General features: G+C 52.5%; 3 protein-coding genes across 3 annotated transcripts; 2 read left to right on the forward strand and 1 right to left on the reverse strand.

Annotated features, from left to right (window-relative positions):
* The first annotated feature begins 516 nt into the window (after positions 1 to 516).
* On the forward strand, positions 517 to 10,792 carry TBC1D13 (TBC1 domain family member 13). The gene is made up of 12 exons (XM_066200966.1): positions 517 to 614; positions 787 to 860; positions 1,106 to 1,146; positions 1,564 to 1,625; positions 1,903 to 2,002; positions 3,069 to 3,151; positions 3,299 to 3,458; positions 4,252 to 4,459; positions 5,033 to 5,196; positions 6,707 to 6,867; positions 7,019 to 7,076; positions 7,788 to 10,792. Exons 1-12 carry the CDS (start codon positions 592 to 594, stop codon positions 7,851 to 7,853), a joined length of 1,200 nt encoding a protein of 399 aa, XP_066057063.1. The 5' UTR covers positions 517 to 591; the 3' UTR covers positions 7,854 to 10,792.
* Positions 10,793 to 11,789: 997 nt separating this feature from the next.
* ENDOG (endonuclease G) lies at positions 11,790 to 14,273 on the forward strand. Its single transcript, XM_066200969.1, has 3 exons — positions 11,790 to 12,348; positions 12,784 to 12,893; positions 13,566 to 14,273. The coding sequence occupies exons 1-3, from the start codon at positions 11,848 to 11,850 to the stop codon at positions 13,846 to 13,848; spliced, it is 894 nt and encodes a 297-aa protein (XP_066057066.1). The 5' UTR covers positions 11,790 to 11,847; the 3' UTR covers positions 13,849 to 14,273.
* A 56-nt stretch (positions 14,274 to 14,329) lies between these two features.
* SPOUT1 (SPOUT domain containing methyltransferase 1) lies at positions 14,330 to 19,528 on the reverse strand. Its single transcript, XM_066200968.1, has 12 exons — positions 19,458 to 19,528; positions 19,288 to 19,330; positions 19,078 to 19,197; positions 18,576 to 18,735; positions 17,622 to 17,711; positions 17,461 to 17,510; positions 17,186 to 17,316; positions 16,722 to 16,794; positions 16,249 to 16,347; positions 15,542 to 15,644; positions 15,111 to 15,258; positions 14,330 to 15,007 (listed from the first exon to the last, which is right to left on the reverse strand). Exons 1-12 carry the CDS (start codon positions 19,512 to 19,514, stop codon positions 14,933 to 14,935), a joined length of 1,149 nt encoding a protein of 382 aa, XP_066057065.1. The 5' UTR covers positions 19,515 to 19,528; the 3' UTR covers positions 14,330 to 14,932.
* Positions 19,529 to 20,220: the final 692 nt, after the last annotated feature.

The following is a 20,220-nucleotide window of genomic DNA, read 5'->3' on the forward strand; positions in this document are numbered from 1 at the left end:
CGAGGGGAGCCATTCCCGCGGGCGCCGTTCACGGTTGCCATCGGCATGGGCTGGAGCGTGGCCGGGACAGCGCGACCACCCCAGGGGTCTCCTCAGTGCTTGGGGAACCGGCTGCTGCAGCCCGCGGGCTCTCTCCTGGCGCTTGGTGCCTGGAGAAGGACCCACGCGGTGTTCCGCGGGCCGCGGAGCCGGGACAGGGCAGGGACCGGGCAGGGACAGGGCAGGGACCGGGCCCGCGGGGCTCCGCGAGCGCCTCGAGGCGCCCGGGGGGCGGAGCTTACCGGACGGGGGCGGAGCTTAGCGGACAGCGGAATGAAACGGGGCGGGGCACAGCGCGCGGGGCGGGGGCGGGGCTTTGCGCTATGGGCGGGAGGAACGGGGCGGAGCTTTGCCACGGAGGGGGCGGGACCAAGCGCTCGGGAAGAGCGCCCTGCGGGGCGGGGGCGGGGCTTAGCGCAGGGAGGGTCCGTGCGGCGCGGACGGGTTCAGCACGCCCTCACGGGGCGGGGCCCATCCCGCATCCCCCTCCCCGGGCAGCGTTTCCAGCCGGAGCGTTTATGCGGCGCGCGGGGAAGGGGCGCCGGCGCCGCCATGTCGCGCCTGCACCAGAGCAGGTTGGTGGTGGGGTCTGTGGAGGGACGGGGGTCTTTCCCCTCCCCGCCCTGCCGGGCCTGCGCTGCGCGGGGTGGGGGCTCTCGAGAATCGGGGGCTCTGAGGGTTTGGGGGCTCTGGGGGGTCTCGGGTTGCCTGTACCAACCCTGATGACGCCCGCTTCGGTCCCCTCAGGATCGCGGACTTCCAGGAGGTGCTGGGCGAACCCACGGTGGCTCTGAGCAAGCTCCGCGAGCTGTGCTTCAGCGGTGAGTGCCGCGGGGACCGGCTCCGCTGGGGAGGGGGCTGCGGGCACGGCGGTGCCCCGGGCTGGTGCCGCCTGACGCGGGCTGTCCCCGCGGGAGACGCTGTGGATGACCCCGGCAACGTCCCTGGGGAAACTTCCTGCCCCCGGGGGAGCGAGAGTGTTGCCAGGCCTGTTTGTGAGGTGACATCAGCCACCCGCGGTGAGAGATGGGCTAACGTGGGTATTTCTCTGCCTGGTGTTCCACAGGAATTCCCTTTGATGGTGGGCTGCGCTGCCTGTGCTGGAAGGTGGGTTTTGCTTGGGGTGCTTTTCTTTCTTGCGAGTGATGCTTTCGGTTGATTAAGTACGAGTTGCGCTTTTTTGGCGGTTAAAGTTGTAAACAAACAAACAATAAATCAAGAGCTTAAAAGCCGCTAGAAGTCAGCAGTAAATTGTGGAGATCAGCACTTTGCATGTGAACAGCCTCCGTTTTAAGCTAGCAGTGCATTTCGGTCAGGTTAACTATTGATCAGTCCTACAAATAGTTCTGTGTTGAAAGCCAGTCCCTAAAATATTCCTGAGTGTTGCTTAGCAAACAGGCTTTCTGGAGAGAGCTCCCAGTATTTTCCAAGAGCCAGTTTGAGCCACTGTGTTTGCTTTGCTCATCTTGCAGGTGTAAAACAGCTCATTGAATACTAATTCCTATTCACCTGTTTCCTGTGCAGATACTCCTGAACTACCTCCCTTTAGAGAAGGCCTTATGGAGCTCTTTGCTGAAGAAACAGAGGTGAGGATGTTGGTACTTGTTCCTTTATTTCCAAAGATAGCTGCAGAGAAGGAGAGTAGTCTTTAAATAATTAAGTACTTTCATAAAACAAATTGTTCTTGTGTGAAATGTGCTGTTCTCCTGCTGCCTGGTGGACTGACCCCTCCAACTACACTGAAGAGAAAATCAGATGCCTTCTGGCTGAGCAGGGTGGGACAGAGACATCTGTTTGAGCTCAGCCTGTATGTTCACCTTGACCTTGTCTTCCTCCTTGTAAATTCCTCTTTTCTTCTTTAAGGGATCTGTATTCCCAGTTTCTAAAAGAGATGATTATCCAGCCTGGGATTGCCAAAGCCAACCTGGGTGTTTCAAGGGAAGATGTGACCTTAGAAGATCACGTAAGTGTTGCTAAGCCTTTGTGCTGCAGAAAATTCCTTGGGGGTTTTTCTGGCTCCCTGGGCTGCTCCTGGCTCTGTTCCCAACTGTTCTACCCTGCCAGAGGGGAGGGATGGTTCCCAGGTGCCAGCCTGGCACTTTTGTCGTGGTAGCCTTGAGTGTGAATTATTTTCGAAGCACCAATAGCTTTGCAGAGAGCTGTTTCCAGCTGTGCACTTCCCTCCTCTTGCCCTTTGGGGCTGCCTGCCCAGGCTGTGGGTCTTCTAGGGAAAGGCAGAGGCTCACAAGAGGTTCCTGGAGCCACGAGATGCTCCTCTGGGAAGTTGGGTCCATGAGTGGATTCAGAGCAGAGGACAGAGAAGAAGCAGGAGAGTCAGGCTGGACTGTGGAAGGCAGGAGAGTTGATTACTTCTAGTAATGCTGCTGGGCTGTTATTTTTTTAACAGACTACTTCCTGCATGCCTTGGCTTTCTCCTTCTCTGAAAGTGCTGTTAGGAGAGTGTGTGTGGGAGGAGTGAGGGAAGTAACTGATCAGAAGAGACTGTAAAATGATACAGCTGCTCCCATGACCATTCTGAGCGTTCACTCCCCTGCAGTCACCCAGCCCACTGTGATCTCTGGAGCCTTGGTGGTGTAAAACTGGCATGTCTGTGAAACCACACAGGCAGGTCACAGTGATCTTTGAATCCCTTGGAATGTAGCTTGTTGCTTTCTTGGTTAGTTGTTAACTTTGTGTGGATCTTGGTGTGGAGAGAAGAACCACAACATCAAAGTACTGGGTGGGTGGATAACTCTTACCCAAGTCTAAATACCATCTCCAGGGTACAGGTTTGGAGCTGAAATCAGGAATCTTGTTAACAGAGGGGGGAAAAAACAACAACCTGATTTGGGAACAAACTCTTGAAGAGATGAGTGAAAAGGGATTGAAAATGTGAGAGAAAAAATGGCCCCGATGTGCTCAGATTGTGGTGATGGCAGAGTGACAGCAGAAATGTTAAATCACTGGATGTTTACTGAGGATTTTGATGTGTGAAACATGCTTGTGCTGTTTCTGTTGTTTCTCTTCAGCCCCTCAATCCAAATCCAGACAGTCGATGGAACACTTACTTCAAGGATAACGAAGTGCTCCTCCAGATAGACAAAGATGTCAGGTGTGTGAGGCTCACACTTCTGAACCCGAGGCGTTTGGTCAACAAATTGCACTTTGGAAACGAAGTTTAATATTAAACCCAGCCTCCCACTCGTCATGGGGCACGAACTTCCTTCTTGTCCCTGATTTCCTTCTGTGTCCATCCCAGGAGGCTGTACCCTGACATGGCGTTTTTCCAGCGCCCCACGGATTATCCCTGCCTGTTAATCCTGGACCCCCAGAACGAGTTTGAGACGCTGCGCCGGCGGGTGGAGCAGACCACGCTCAAGTCGCAGACGGTGGCACGGAACCGCAGTGGGGTGACAAATGTGAGCTCTGGGCTGGGGCTGTCCTTGTCACGGGGCAAGGGCTCGGATTGGGAAGGGGAAGGGTGATTCTTAGGTTGTTCTGTTTCTTTTTCTGCTTGTGCAGTGGAATTAAGGAAACACCTCAGCAGATGCTGAGCGTTCTGGGGGCTGGACATTGTAGAACCGGTTGAAATGCCTGACAGACCATAGGACCATAAATACACCATTATAGGTGTATTTAATTTTAAGGATTGTTTTTACCTGACTTCTGGTAGAATTTGGAGTCACAAGTTATTTTATGCCTGACATATGCCTTCCTGTGTGGCAACAAAACACTGAAGGTTTACTTTACTATGAATTTATTACAAATTTCCATAGTCCTTCAGAACTGGAGCTCAAACGTGGAACTAGGAGAACAGCTGAGTATCTGTTCAAGTGTGTAGTTCTCTTTCCTCTTTCATGAATGTTACAGCACACGTGCTGTTGGGGAAGGTGGCTTCTCCTACAACCATCAATACCCTTCCCTCATACTACTAACAAAGAAGTGGAACTGCTGTGGTTTTTACTGGGTGAGATCATGTGGTGCAATGGTTCAGAAGGAACTGTGTGTTGCTGCACAGACTTTGTTCTTCAGGGACAGCCAGCACCAGGACTTCCCTGCCTGTGTGCTCCCAGAGTTGCTTGTCTTGCTTCATGTGGTATAAACCACAAGCCCAAATCTTTTGGGGAGCCTGTGTGTGTTAAAAGCCAAGCTTGGCACATGTGCTAAAGGATCTGTGCCAGCTGGTTATCCTGATTCAGCCTTGTTTCCCAGGTGAGCTCCCCTCTTAAAACCACCCCCAGCTCTCTGAGTGAGTACGAAGTTCTGCCCAACGGCTGCGAGGCTCACTGGGAAGTGGTGGAGCGCATCCTGTTCATCTATGCCAAGCTGAACCCCGGGATAGCCTATGTCCAGGGCATGAATGAAATCGTGGGGCCTCTTTACTACACCTTTGCTACAGACCCCAACAGTGAATGGAAAGGTGAGCAAGCCTTTTGACTGCTCAGCAGTGGCTGTGGTACTGCGACTTCTCTGCATGGCATGAGGCGTTTTGGGGAATTGGTAGGAGCTGAATGGGCTGGGAGTGGTGAGGACATGAGAAGAGAGGATCTTGAGCAACTTCTGTTTGTTTGTTAAACTCAAAATTCCCTTAGAAGCTCTTGTTTCCTTGTGCTAAATATAGATGTTAAGGAAAAAATGGAAAGGGAGGATTTTGCCTCTTGCTTCTGCTTCACAGGAGCTCTGAGGGCGTGTGCTGCTGGCAGATTATGTTCTTGGGCATAGATAACTGTTTTGTGACCTCATGTCATGAAGACCTTTTGCTGGACACAGGGTTAGTATCTGCAGTAGCTCTGTGGATGTTTCTAGTGTAAAAAGAAAAAAGAAATAAAAAAGTTTGTCTTGCCTTGACCCAGACCAAGCAAGCCAAGATCTGGTGGGATCTACTCCTCAAATCCAGTACAGCAACCAGCTTATGGAGCAAGGATGATTTTATAGCTCTGTATCTCTCTCAGTGAGGCTTCCTCTATTCCCCCATGTTCTTTTCTTTCCCCAGAACATGCTGAAGCAGACACGTTTTTCTGCTTTACCAATCTAATGGCTGAAATTCGGGACAACTTCATTAAGAGCCTGGATGATTCTCAGTGTGGTATTACCTACAAAATGGAGAAGGTGTACTCCACCCTGAAGGAAAAAGATGTGGAGCTGTATTTGAAACTGGTGAGGAGCCAGGTGTCTCTCTGGGTCTTGGGTGGAATGTGAGGAGTGGCTTAGCAGTGCATGTGAACGTCAGTTTTGTTAAACTGTGCTTGAGTAGAACACAGAGAGTGTATGAAGGGCTTTGCCTGTGGGGCAGAGAGACTCTTATCTGTGAGCTGAAACAGCCTCTCGTTGTAGTGAGCCCAGAGCGAGCTGACACAGCAAGGCTTCCTCCCCTGCCTGCCTCTGAAAGCAAACTATAGTCGTTGCACAGCTGCCAGCTGGGAGTCTGAAGGGACTTGGCCACGATCCTTGCTCACCTGCATAGCTGGAGCTGAAGTCTTTACTGTCTTGAAGAGATCAGTCAAAACATGGGTTATGCTGTAGAGCTTTTCAGCATTCCAGGTTACCAAAATTGCTTCTGCTTCTAAGAGCAAACCGAAAACCATCCCCCACGCTGCACACACGCACTTCTATTGCCACTGGCTGCCCTGACACCACTGACTTAAACTCCATGGAGCACATTCCAAAAGAGAAGTGAAATCCAGTGAGCTGGATGATCCCAAATGATACTGTTCCCTTTCATCCAAAGGTTTTCAAGAGCTTTGGGTTTGTGTGAGTTTTGTAGAACATGTAGAAGGCAGCCATCATTACAGATATCTTCAGTCTTAAGAGTCCATTTGGTGTGAAAGTCCAGGGAGGCTTTGGAAGGGAAAGCTATTCCTGTTACTGCAACCCTCACCAAATTACACTGAGATCTTTTTCTGTCTAGAAAAGTCAGGATATGTTTCTTTCATAATCCAGAAGATGGTTTGTCAGCACAGTGACACAGCCCACAGAGTTGGCTGGTAGCTGATTCAGTGGGGAGAAAAACTGCTTAATGTTTGGCTGGCAGGAAATGGTCTTGGCCATGCAGCAGCTGGTCCTTAGGAATATCAGCAGAATCCTGAACTTGATTGACCTTGATTAAACTTACACTAGCTTGGATTTAACATCAGAAAACAGGAAAGCTTCAGGCTAAAGGTGCTTACAGCATGTTTTACTGACCATCAGTGTGAACCCTGTTCCATCTTTGTTTCTCTTTGTGAATAGTAAACCTTTTGATAAATACAAGGGTTCTGGAAAGGAGAGGAAATCCTGACAAACAGTGCCTGTGCTAGTGGGGGAGGGCTGCAGCTTTGCAGATAAAATGCTGTTGAAATGGGAACTTTAAAATTACTTGGCAGGTTTAACAGAACACAAAGAGCGCCTTTAGGGAGAAAAGCTTCCTTTACTCCATGTTGTGGACAGAGGAGCATTTTCTGGCTTGGCCAGAAAGGTGTGGAGTGTGGCTGCACTGCAAATCTCTCAGTCAGGGTTGAATGGGAGAGTCTCCAAAGGATGCAGAGGTTTTCCTGCTGCTGCAGGATGAGCTGGGAGCTTAGAGCAGTGCTGGGGAGGAGACGGGGATGGAAACACGGGGTGCATCTCTTGCCTGTAGGGAGCTGCCCGGGAGCACGTATTCATTGTTTGCCTGGTGCCTGTCTGACAGCAAGAACAGAACATCAAACCCCAGTTCTTTGCCTTCCGCTGGCTGACGTTGCTCTTGTCCCAAGAGTTCCTGCTGCCAGATGTCATCCGCATCTGGGACTCCCTCTTTGCCGACGACAAGCGCTTCGATTTCCTCCTGCTCGTCTGTTGTGCCATGCTGACGTAAGTACGCACACAGCCTTCCTCTTCTTCTCTTCCATGGATCCAGGGGTCTTCTCTAGGCATGTGTTAGGGCATCTGGTGAAGAGGTTACAGGTTTTCAAAGTTCGTTTGTAAAGAGTCAAAAGTAGCTGGAATAATTTTCATCTTTCAGACTAATCCGGGATCAGTTGCTGGAAGGAGACTTCACTCTGAACATGAGGCTGCTACAGGTAAGAATTAAATAGAATGGGTGCAGAGAGCAATTGGAAAAGTCCTAAAATAGTACTGTGAGAGAGGATGACAGTATGTGAGAGGGTGGGAGGGTATGCCTGGTTCAAGACAAGTACCACATTTGTGATGTTTGCATGCAGGAAAATCTGCAGGAATCTTACAGCACTCTCATTACTGGAAGTGGGAGTGTTTAGCACAGGCACCCTTTCTACCCTACAGAAAAATTACCATAGATTGGAGGTTTCTAATGTTCCATTGGTTTGCAAAAAAAAAAACCTGAATAATTTCAAGCAAAGTTGTGAAACCTTATATAACACTGCTAAATTTTTTTGGCCAAAGGGTTTTGTTTCGTTCTGAGATCTGTGAGAGCCTTAGGTTGGAAATGCCTGCATTGCACAGTTGGATATCTCACGTTCTGCCAGTTCCTGCTTTGGGCTGTGCAAGATACTGGCTTTGATAAGGCTCTCTGGCAGGCCAGGTTACTGTGCCCTTGGAGGACAAAGTGAAAAAAAAACCAACAAAGCTTCTGGAAGGGTAATGAGGTTTGATCAGTTACAAAACAGGAAACTGTAGCTGTTAAAGGAGTAACTGAACATGGTGTGTTATAATAGGCTAAGAACTTTGTTGTCAAGGTTCGCCTTGCTTAAGCCAGATAATCTATATCAAGAATGCTGGGAAGTCACCAAAATCCCTTTGTTTCTTTGCCATAGGATTATCCTATCTCTGATGTTCATCTGATTTTGAAGAAGGCAAAGGAACTCCAAGATTCCAAATAGTCCGTGGGCCTAACAAAAGTTGTCAGAGAACTGTGTGGCAGTGGATCCTGGGAGACGGCCCCTTGCAGTGTGGTGCACTAAAGCTCCTACTGGTCTCTGCAAGGCTTCGGGTTTTGTTAGGGCTACTGGCCACCTTGAAGATTTCCTTCTATTCTATTTATTAGGTCATGGACTGATTACTTCCCCATCTACGTGGGTCCTGCACTCCAGATTTTTCCACATCTCAAATGCCTCTTTGCTGCCAAAAGCAGTTCTTTGCATCTTTTTTAATGACTTTGAGTTTGGGGAGAAAGAAACCTTCTGTCTGCATATCCCTGAAGGGATGGACTCCTGTATGGTGGAAGTAACACACGGAGTAACTTCTGATGGGGAAAGGACAGACTTAAAAGTCCAGTGAATTTTGGTGGGTGAGGATAGAAGGATCTTCCTCCTGTGAACAGAATGTATTCCAGTGAAGTCACACATTCTGCCATTCAAGTAGATTCTGGATTCTCCTCCCTCATGTCTGCACTTGGCCATCCCTGAGGCAAGTGAAGAAGAAGATTGTGTCACTTTCTGGTGAAAGTCACCTGGCAGTTTGCACTCCTTTGACTGGGAAAGAGCCTTGGGAAGCTGAGGTGGGGGGACACGGTGACAGCTGGTGGCTTTGTGCACTCAAACTGCCTGAATCCAGAACTGCCTTTATCCACGAGGTCTCCTTGAAAGCAAGACTGGTGGTTTTAATCCCCTGGTGAAGTGTAGTTCCAAGTCAAGCCTTACTACGCACAGCCTTAGAGCAGGATTGTTGCTGCAGGGAGGCCTCATGCTGCTCTGAACTGGAGCATATCCAGCTACAATCAGGATTCTGAAACACAAGAAATGGACACCTAATCATGTGCAATGAAGACAGATGTATTTAGAGGCTTATACAGGCCCAGAACTGGAGTTTTCTGCCTCAGTGGCTTAAATAATACTACTTGCATTAAGGCCTGGTCACAGTAACCTTGCTGTTGTCTCACAGTACTTCTTGCCGGGAAGAGACAGTTCTGATCTGCAATGAGTCCTTCTCTAGCACAGTCCAGCAGGCATACAAGCATCTGTCATGAGCTGACTGCTGGGGCTGATCCCCTGTTCTGTCCTGGTCCTGTTGGACTCGCAGCCACAGCTGGACACGTTCCTCCTGAGGGAGAAACTGCTGCACTTCAGATAAGGTCATGTGAACAGGGACTGAGACAAACCACAGGGAGAGCTGCTGGCCTGCCACAGTGGAGAGCTGAGCAGAAACCTAATCCTCAGAGACAGAAACTGCCAGCACCCAGGTGCTTGTGTGGTGCAGAAGCTCTTGAGTGAACACTAATCCAACATGCTTTTCCCTTTCTTCCTGTGCTGTGCTGGCTCACCTCTGCTGTTGGACGCTGCAGTTTTTGGTATTTATGGGTGTTGATTTGTTAAAGGTCAGTCAGTCTTTGTAAGATTTGCTTAAGCTGCTGCTGGCCTAGACTTGCCCTAGCAGGAGGGATGCTGGCAGCCTTCAGCTTTTTTTGCTGGTGTTATTTCCTCCACTGAAGGCCTTCACAGACTGCTGTAATTCTCACCAAGGTGTGTGGGGAGATGGCAGGACAGGTTGGTGCACGTACCCATGTTCTTATTGGCAATCCCAAGCAATCTCTGCCTCTTGAAAAGATGCTCAAGTACCACTTGTTCAGCCATGTGTTGCTGCAGTGTTGCAAGAGCAATTTAAGGTTGAAAGCAATCTGTAATTAATACCTGTGGCAACAGTATCCCTCTCTGCTGCAATCTTTTCTTGAGGGTACAGTTTTCCTCCAAGAAAAATGGAACCGGTAGACCAGGACAGCAGTGTGGTGAAACATCCTGGCTGCTGTAGCCACTGGATGGATGTTTCTGAGCTGTTCCAGGTGGCATTAAGTCTCAGTCCTTGGGTACCTGCACTGGGGAGGCTGCTGGCCACACCTCGTGTGGTCAGAGAGCCACTTGGGAGGTTCTCTACAAACGTAGAACCAGAGGGTCCCACTCTTAGGCACAATTGTACCTGCTCCAAACACTTCTGCCTCAGAACTGCTATAAATACTGCTGTAGCTTTCCCATTCCATGCACAAATTGTGCTCTCATCTCCCTGTATACCTGTGCTGGGCTGTTCATGGTTCCCCTGGCACGTGCAGGGTTTCCTTATGCTGGAATTTCTCACTGGCAACGGGACCATCCATGAGCGTTCCTGCTCTGAGCTGTTGGAACCTGAGGAGGCAGCAGGCAAATCAGGATGAAAGCATTACTTGGAGATGAACTTCTGCACGTTTTCAGTGTAGCTTTGGGCCCTGAGGGTGACCGTCCTGCTTGGGGAAGGCACAGGGGAGGTGGCAGTACAGGTGTCATGCTGTCTTCTCCCTTCCTAGGTGTCCAGGGGTTTGTGTTATGTCACCTTGCTTCAGGGGGTGACAGTGAATGCTTTTGAAAGGAGTTCACAGTGGTTTAAAGGGATGCAATGAGAGATTTGGCTGCTGGAAAGGATCGCTGGGGTAAATTCTGTAGCCTTATCCAAACCATGGCTGCCAAACCTATTGAGTTCTTTGGGAAGAGCTTACAACAACTTTGAAACGTCCAGACAGGCTGTTACATACATAAAAAGCTGTTTTATATTCCTGCTTATTTCCTTCCTGTGTGGTAGAACTTCTGTCCTGCTGTTCAAAGGAGTGGTACTTTTAATTGTCTTGGGACATCTATTTCTTTGTTCCAAGACTTTCTCCTTTAAGAGCAAAACCAGGTTTTCTGAGGGGACTAAAGAAAGTCTTAACCTTTTACCAGCTTTTGAATCTCCTGATGTTTCCCTTGGCTTCATTCCTCAAAGGTTTTTGGTGATACATTTTTGTTGTTCTTGAAGTGAGATGATACTTAACTGGTGTTTCCTTGCTTGTGTGGCCAAGTAACACCTGCTCCAGCCTTGAGATGTTTCTGCTTCTGGTTTCTTACAATCCTGACGTGCTGAAAGAGCTGATCTTTGGGGTGGGAGGTGTTAGTCTGGGGTGCCTTGGGGACCCGTTTTGTCACAGGGACTTGAACGGAGGATGTTTAAAGAGCTCTTATCCCGTGTTCCTCCCAGGCAGGACTACTGCCAGACAGGGGAAAGGGAAATCACCTTCAGCTGGGAGGGAAAACAGGACTCTCCTGGATGTGGGAAGAGATGAACCTTCCCTGGGAAGGGGAGGTCTGCTCTACCTGCACCTCGCTGCAGTTCAGGCTTTGTAGAACTTTGTGGCTTTGCCAATGCGGTAGATCAAGTTGCTGGTGGTGGTCACTCAGGGCACCGATTTTGAGTTTGAACTTTGTGACCTGACCTAGAATTATTTGCACTTTGGCACTGAGCAGAATGAAGGCCAGAAGTTGTTTTGGGGGAGTCCGAGGTGTTTGGGAATCAGAGGCTGGTTTTACTTAAGGAATGTCAGTGACTGGGTTTTAGCTGTTTGGAGCAGTCTTCTAAAAGGCACTTTCCCCAAAGAAAGGAACAGACAACACTTTTTTTTCCCCCCACCTTGGGAAGAACTGCCAGAAAAGGGTGTAGTGAACGTTTCATCACTCTAAAACTCCTTTTTTTTAAATGCTTCTTTTTTCAAACACTATTTTTATAACGTTTCCTTTCACTAAACGGACGCCTGTGCAAACCTCTCCTGTCGGTGTGAGTGGGAGCTGGGGCTGCTGTCCATAGGTGTGAGAGCAGCACAGCGAGCAGCGGAGGGCCCTGCAGAGCCAGCCTGGCTCCTCCACCGCCATCTCCTTTCCGCGATGGTTTTGCTTTCCCTTCTCCAGGAATACCTGGCACAGGCGTGTCCCCGCCTCGCTGCGCGCGGTGTCCTTGTGCCCCGCGTCCCGGGATCGCGCCGTGCGCGCCGCTCGCCCTGTGCGCGCTCCCCCTTAAAGCGGCGATGCCGCCGGAGCCGCGCGGTCGCCCGGGGCTCAGGCGCCGCCCGTTTAAGGCGGGGCCGGGCCCGGCGGTGGAACGGCCATGCTGCGGGTCCGGTGGGCGCTGCCGCTGGCGGTGGGCGCGGGGCTGGGGGCGGCCCTTGCCCGCTGGGGGCACCGGGAGCACCGGGAGCCGGGCGATGCGGCCGAGGGGCTGCTGGCCCGCCTGCCCGTGCTGCCCGCCGTGGCAGCCGCCAGCCCGCCCGCGCCGCCGGGCTCGGGGCGCACGGAGCTGAGCAAATACGGGCTGCCCGGGCTGGCGCAGCTGCGGAGCCGCGAGTCCTACGTGCTGTGCTACGACCCGCGGAGCCGCAGCGCGCTCTGGGTCATCGAGCAGCTCAACCGGGACACGCTCAGCGGCGCTTCGGACCGCGCCGCCTGCGACTTCCAGGAGGACGACTCGGTGCACGAGTACCACCGCGCCACCAACGCCGACTACCGCGGCAGCGGCTTCGACCGCGGGCACCTGGCCGCCGCCGCCAACCACAAGTGGAGCCAGAAAGCCATGCGGGACACCTTCTACCTGAGCAACATCGCCCCGCAGGTACGGCCCGGGGCCTGCGGGGGAAGCCGGAGCTGCCCGCGGTCAAGGGCAGACGCTGCTCCCTGCGGGAGCGTCGCTGTGTTTGTGCCTGCAGCAGTTCAGGCGGAGAGGGGCCAAAACGACTCGGAGGTGCCGTGTTTCCTGCTAAAGTTAACGACAGGGATCCTGCAAATGCACCTGTCTGTGTGTGCCTCTCAAGCCATGAGAGAGAGACCCCGTTCAGTGCAGCTCCTGTCAGGAGCAGAATTAAACAGGTAGACGAACACTTAGAAAAATTGCGACCTTGAGCGATGGGTTCTGTCTTGGGTGTGCAAACCGGGCCCAAAGCAGAGGCGATAGTGGGGATCTCCTATACCAAGTGCTTGGGGCTCTGAGATGTGGTGCTCTGAACAGTGAGGAGATAACCCAGCAACTGACTACTGGTTGTGTTTCTAGAATCCTCATTTAAACCAGAATGCCTGGAATAACCTTGAGAAGTACTGCAGAAGCCTGGCAAGAAACAACAGGAATGTCTACGTCTGCACAGGACCCCTCTTCCTGCCCAGGTAAACTCGAGGGCTGAGCTGGACTGGCACCCAAAAGATGTATTGTGCTGGCAAAGGAAAACAGGCTGAGGGACCAGATGGGAGGACTCTACTAAGGGCCCTCGCAGTAGGTGAGACCACCTGTGCACAGAGGTTCTGTGGAAAGCTACCTTATTAGGATTAGTTTATGTATTTCCTGTCCAGATGATTATTTCATGAGTCAATCAGGATTCTTGAGCTGCAGTATAGCCAGCTTGTTTTTGTTTGCAGTCAACAATTTAGATTAGCTGCTTACCAGATTAGACTGCAGACCCCATCCCTGCAGAATAAAGCTTTCAGGTTCAATGTCATGGACTACTTCTCCACTTAAGGACATGACTTTATTTTCAAAGGTCTCCATCCATGTAGCACCAAAGAGCAGCTGTCTCATGTTGAGATCTCTTCAGCTGCAGGGAATAGCTTGCAAAGTCTGTTAAAGAGACCCCCAGGGAGGGGATTTGGCAGTAGCCCCCATGCACAGCCCACCCTCACCATGTCACATAGCTTCTGCCCCAGCCATGTTTTACAGCCCTGTTGCAGGAGCAGAGCTGCTGCCTGCTGTGGGTGGGGGGCTTACTTAGGGGGTGCTGGAGGACTGAGGGGGTGGACAGACACCAAACTAGGAGATAACCTGGGATGTTGCTGTTGGTGCAGGATGGAGGCGGATGGGAAGATGTATGTGAAGTATCAGGTGATTGGGAAGAACAACGTGGCTGTCCCCACCCATTTCTTCAAGGTGCTCATCTTGGAAAAGGAGAGCGGGGAGATTGAGTTGCGCTCCTACGTGATGCCCAACAGCCCTGTGGATGATAAAATCCCCCTGGAACGCTTCCTGGTTCCCATCGAGAGCATTGAGCGAGCCTCAGGGCTCCTCTTTGTCCCAAACATCCTCAGGAGAACAAGTAACTTGAAAGCCATCACAGCTGGAAAGCACTGAACTCTTGACTAGAGCAAATCCAGGTAACCCAACAAGGGACTGGCAGTCACCTGCAGAATCACAGTTCCTTGTCCAGTTGTAAATGTGGGAATTAAGATTCAAACCTGTGCTTCTCTCTACCCTTCCCCTCGAGTCTGAGTGAAACACAGACACACACCAGGTCTCCAGAGTGGTCCTGCAGGAGGCTCAGGGACACCTGACACTGTAGTTGCTCTCTAGGATGTGCCCCATATCCACTGCTGCCTTGGGAGTTGTCTGAGGCTCCTTCAGGCACAAAGGGAAGTCACTGTTGCTGTTTAGTAGGGAAGGAGGGGAGCAAGATGGGAGCCAAGGGAGGAGAGAAGTTCCTGCCTTCCTGTGGCCAAAGAACTGTATGATTGTTTTCCTTCAGAAGATGGTTTTAGCAGTAAAGCTTTGAACACCCATGGTATTGGTTGTTTCTTATCTGCTCTCACCAAAGCTCTGAATATTTCAGCAGGAGGAGGGGAGGATGGAGCCAACTTTTCCAGCTGCTTTCCTGTCTGAGCTCACTGCAGGCAGAGCTTAAGGCATCACAGATGGAGCCAGACTGTAACGAGATGATGTGTTTTAGTGCTGAGGCTCAATTGAAGCTCCAGCCCTTCCTGCTGTCGGGGAAGATGAAGCCTTGAAGGGGGGCTGGGAGAAGTCAGGCTGAGGCAGGAACAGCTTTTTGGCATAAGGGTAAGTTCTGACTTTATTTCAGTCTGAAGGCCACGTTGCTCCAGAGGCACTGAGTGTTCCTACACCAAGACACACCTGGATTTCACAGCAGCTGAGGTTCCATACTGCTTTATTTGCACCCGAGATGTCCGAGTTGGTGAGGCCAAGTCTGCTGCCAGGCCCATGCCAGCTGCTGGGAAGCAGCAACCAGCCCTTGGCTGGACCATGCAGGCAGGAGGGCACAGCCTTGCTGCTCCCAGCAGCAGTGAATGCCTGGTTGGGCACTGCCGCCAGCTCCAGTCACTGTGCTTTGGTCCTGCCACGCTCCTGGAGTGACTTGCCCAGCACCCCAAATTTGAAGAGCTGCCTTCAGAGGGCAAGGTCAGTGGTTTCCCTTCCCTTCTCAGCTGTCTCTGGGTGTCTTCACAGCCTTCTCAATGTGCGGTCTCAGTGCAGACAGAGAGATCAGCAGGGCTTCCTGCAGCAGAGGCAGGCCAGTCAGAGCACACCTGGGCCGTGTGTGTCACTGCCACAGCAGACAGCAGCCCTGCCCTGTGCACACCCAGCCCCACCAGCCCTACCTCTGTCCGGATGGTTCTGCTGCCTTGGCTGGGACACGTGTTCAGGTAGAAATCAAACAAGACACTTGGGTCGGTGACCTCCAGTTTTGGGTCCACATCAACCCCAGCTTCCAAGCCCTCAAGGCCTCCAAATACGACAAGGGCATGCCTGGGGAGAGCACAAGGACAGGGTGAGAGGGCGGACTGGCTAGGTCTGTGCCCAAGCTCCTGTGTGCAGCTGAAGCAGGGAGCTGTGTCTGTTGCTGATGGTGCCCACTGCAGCTGCCTCCCCACCAAAGCCCCAAGACATCTGGCCAATGTGACAGTCCCTGCTACCAGCTCCAGAGGAACAGGAAAAGAACTGGCATCATTCTGGGGTATTTCCCCTCCTCTGCTGCTTGCACCAGCCTCACTGGGAGCTCTGAGTGGGGCCAAGCAGGCAGAACACCAACCTGAATGAGGGCAGAGTGACCTCGTCCACGGAGCTGCCCCGCTCTGAGGTCCCAATAGAGAGATCATAGCCCTCCTTGAATGGGCAATCAGAAAAGACAGCACCTGGAAAACAGAGTGTGGGGTTATTGCTGTCCCCACCCATGAGCCTTCTGGACAGGCTAAAACACCCCATGGTTGAGTGGTGGCAGCAGCAGGAGTTGCTTTCAGTGCCAAAAGTGCGTCTGGAGACAGATGACTCCTTTTTCCCCTAATTCCCTTGCTGCAAGCATCTGCCACATCCTTTTCCTCAACGCAAGACAGATGCCAGGAACCACCCTCTAACAGCTTACAGTCTTCCTACAAGGTCCAATCAACCAGAAGATAGGAAAAGAATTTTCCAGGGCTCTTGAACTCCAATTCCACTGCTGACTCTGACATGAATGAGTGGGATGTAGTTATCATGGAAACAGAGAAGGGCACCAACTCATCTCTTGCTGTTGTGCAGCCATTTGGAGCAATGGTGAGTGGAGGTTACGGGGTAGAATCCTGGAGGGTGACCGGGGTGGTTCATGCCTTGTTTCAGCCCTAAAATCTGACTGCCACATGGCTGCTGGCTGCACGTGTAAGCTGCCTTTCAGACAAGGAGACTTCTAGGAAAGAGATGTGTCAGCCAGGAGGCCTGAGACTGGTGTGGAAGCCCAGGCAGAGAATCTCTGTGGACACTCACTCAAGCAGGAGGCCAGGCGGACGCTGTAACCCCAGTACAAGCCTGAGACTTCCCGGGGGTGGTGCGAGGACACCACGGTGCCTTTCCACGCTTTGGCTTCTGAAAGAAAGCAAAGAGGTTTAACAGCCCTTGTGGTCTGGTGAGATGTGACCAGCCACGGCCAGCAGTTTCTCCTGGAACAGGGCACTGACTGCGTGTGCAACATCACCCTCTCTTTTTCCAGAATGTGAAAAAGTATTCTGGAACTTCAGTGAGTTCTGGAAAGCCTGTGAGTGTGTTTGGGTTGTTTATTGCTGGTCAAAGAGCTGATGGATCTTCCCAGTTATCAAGGGAGGCATGGTAAGTGTGTTACTAAATTTGTGTATGGAGTGAAGGGAACATGCAGAACTGTTGGGTACCTTCAAACCTGTCATATGGAAGGAGCAGGTGCTGCAGGACTGAAGTTTACAGATGCTGCTGGAGCCATGGATTACCTGGATTCTGGGGCTCCTCCAGGCGCACGGTGACTCGCAGACCAGGGTTCAGCTGTTTGTCAATCTGCACCTCCTGCAGTGACAGTCACCATTAGCACCAGACATTCTGGAAGGACTGGGGAAGGTGGGGAATCCTTTGAGGAAGTGGGGGTCTGTTCTGGCCTGGAGGTGGAATGAGGAGCTCCGTGTGTGGCTCGGGGGCTTGGTCATCAATCTGAAGCTTACTCTGCTACTCAAAGGTTCAGCTGCAGCAGTAAAGCAATGATCTGCTGGAGTGTGTGGGGACTACCAGGGCTTGGGAAGCCACAGACATTGCCAAGGCAGAAAGGGCAACACCCCAACAGCCTTAAACCCCCTGCCAGCCCACTGCAGCCTTCAGAACCCAGCAGCATCCACCCTGCCTGCTTCAAATCTGCCAGAGAGACAAGGGAAGTTGTTTTGGCACCTGTGGGTAACAGACGCACCTTCCTCATCCCACAGTTAACAAAAGAGCCTCTGCCTGGCTTCGTTGGCCGGTTCAGCACGATTCCCTCCCGGTACTCCAAGTCCTCGTCCACCCGCATGTGGTGGGGGCTGTCCAGGGGATTCAGCAGCCCTAGAACAGCACAGAGCAAAGAGGTCCTGGGGGGAAAATCCAGCTGGAGGTGGAGGTCCAGTGCTGAAGTGGGGAAAAGCCCTGGCTGTCCCACACACAACAAGCAAGAGCTCAGCAAGGAGAGAAAAAACAACTGCATCTCACCTGCAAACTTCAGATCCTCGTGTTTTGGAAAAAATGATTTCCTCAAGTACCTGTCACCAGAGAAAGGGGAAGTGCAAAAAGGTGTTTTTATGGAATCTGGATCTCAATTCTAGCCCTGTCTGGACTCAAAAGAGCTGAGTATGGAGAAAAAGCAAACTTACTGAGGGCACTCCAAGTACTGCAGGATCCGAGCCAGCTGCACACAAGCCTTGCCTTTCTTTCCAATTCCTTCAAAATCCCCCTCCACGCTCCTGGAAGTGAAAGCAAGCAGCTTGTTAACTCAGCCTGAGATTGGTCAGGTGTCCAAAAGACCAAGCCTTGCTTCTTAATCTGACAATAGCAGCACATCCCTCCCCTCTAACCCTTGTAAAAGGGCTGTTCCAGAGGCAGCCTGTTAACAAATCATTCTTGGAACTCTCTCCATAAGCCAGGTATCTTTTTCAGTTTTGTTTTTTGGATCTTGATGTACTAATGTGATGTGGCAGTTGGGTGCTACTGAGCTGGATGCTCCAGCTGGATGCATGGCTTGGCCAGTTAACTCAGGTACAGGTCCAAGTGAAAAGCTGAAGGATAGCAAAGCATCTTCTATAAAGACACAGGCCATGTCCTGTCCCTCCACAGCAAGGTTTAAGGGTAGAGGAGAACTTGTCCTCCAGTTGCTTTGCCAACCCCACGTTGGGATAAATGATCTGAGCTGCAAGCGCAGTTTAGTCAACATCTTTTTCCCTGGGGTATAGTGGTCCCTGTAATCCTGGCACTGGGTAGAGGTACATGCAGTTCCTTCCTGGCCTTAGCTTAATAAAAGAGGGAAGGAACAGAAAGCTGAGAGGAAATACTGTGCAGAACAAGATGGCTCTTCCTTCAGAGAATCACAGCATGGCCTGGGTTGGAAGGGATCTTATAAGATCGTCATGTTCCACCTCCTGTCATGAGCAGGGACACCTCGCACTATCCCAGTTTGCTCCAAGCCCTGTCAGCCCCGGCCTTGGGCTCCAGGATGCAGGGGCAGCCACAGCTTCTCTGGGAAAGCTGTGCCAGGGCCTCACCGCCCGCACAGTGAGGGATTCCTTCCTAAAATCTAATCTAAGCACGCTCTCCTTCAGTCTTGGCCTTACTTCACATCCTCCCCGTGCTCGTCGAACACCACGATCTCGTCGACGCAGAAGACGGCGCAGGCGCGGGCAATCTGCCCCGCCAGGTACGTGCGCAGCTCCGGCGACTGCGCGTTGTCCAGGATGGAGCCGGGCAGGGCCACGCTCAGCGTGTGCCGACGGCCTGCGGAGCAAAGACGTGACAGAGCCACGGCCTGACAGCCCCTGGGCAGCGTCAATCTGCTGCTTCAGCCGCGCCTGAGCTGGGGGAAAAGCAGCTTCTGTTTCTTAGGTTTAATCACAGCTTTTCTCTTAAGACAGATCTCTAGTGCAGTGGTTGCACTAGAGCTGTAGTGGGCTACCCGAGCAGTGCAGTGTTCGTGCCTGTTTGGGCATGTGGACTGATCCACATAGGATCTATGAGGTAACACCTTTCCTATCGATAGGTAACGCTGGCTGCCTTTTAACAGCCAAGTTTCCTAGCACTTTCCACCCAGGTTTCCCCACTGGGTCACAGCGGCATCACCTCTGTCTTCCTTCTGCTCCTCCTGCGTCTGGGCTTGTTGTTCTGCCAGCTCTCGCATCCGCTGTTTCTCCAGTTTTTTCAGCAGCTTCAATTCCTTCCATTTCTTCGTCTCTGCTTTCCCTGGGATGGAGAACAGCGCCTGGCGTTAAAACACCGCGCCGTGCCCGGTCCGAGCGGCCCCAGCCCCCGCATGTGCCCGGCCTTCCTTACTCTCCTGCTTCCAGCGCCGCCAGTCCACCTTCCTGTCCTCAGCCTACGGGGGACAGCACGCGTTACCGCCGGGCTCCCCTCAGAGCCGGGCCCGGGGCACGCCCCGGGCTCCCCTCAGGGTCGCGGCCCGGGGCCGGGGCCCCTGCCCACCTGCGCGGGGTCTTCCCCACCTTGGCCGCTCCTTGGCCCTTGGGCCGCTTCCCCACGCCGCTCTCCGTGTCCGCCATCTTCCCCGCGCTGCCGGCCGCGCCCCCGCGCTGCTGATTGGCTGGAGGGCGGGGACCCCGCCCATAGTTGGGAGGAGCCCGAAGTCACGTGGTGGGTGTTTAACCGGCTCGCGCGGCAGCGGAGCTAAGCAGGGTCGGCCCCGTTCCGCGGGAGGATGGGTGACCGCACGGGACAGCGGAACGCTGCCTGCAGCCCGGTGCGCCGAGGAAAATCACAATTCCCGTGTGGGTGTGAGTGTGTGTAACATCTGGGTGCCCGTGTCTGCGTGTCTTTGCACAAGTCCTGCGTGCGTTCTGGACCATGGGTAGATGCGCCCTGCCCTTTGCAGGTTGTGTCACGGCCTAGATAAGAGCCCACACATGTGGGGGTGTTGCAATTAACCTTCATGTTAACAATCTAATTGCACGGTTCTTTCTCTGTTTCAGCAATTGCGACTCTCCCCATTTCGGCACGTATTGGTGCACAAGGGCTTTCAGCAGCACCCTCACCCACCCAGGCTGAGCAGGTGAGATGGCACACCAGGAAAGGCAGGTGGCTGTTTGCCTCCTCCCCTCTCCCTTTCCCTCCTGCTGGCCCATGCAGCTCTCCTTCCCAGGGGATTGGTATCCCAGCTGCAGCCCAATATGGAAAACCTACGGAGCTCTCCCCACCAGCCTGAGTGGGACGAGTAGCCACCATCACAGGGCCCAGCACAGGTGAGACAGC

This window comes from Chamaea fasciata, unplaced genomic scaffold, assembly GCF_029207755.1.
Source record: "Chamaea fasciata isolate MVZ Bird 193981 ecotype frontalis unplaced genomic scaffold, bChaFas1.0.hap1 SCAF_20, whole genome shotgun sequence".
NCBI classification, from domain to species: domain Eukaryota; kingdom Metazoa; phylum Chordata; class Aves; order Passeriformes; family Sylviidae; genus Chamaea; species Chamaea fasciata.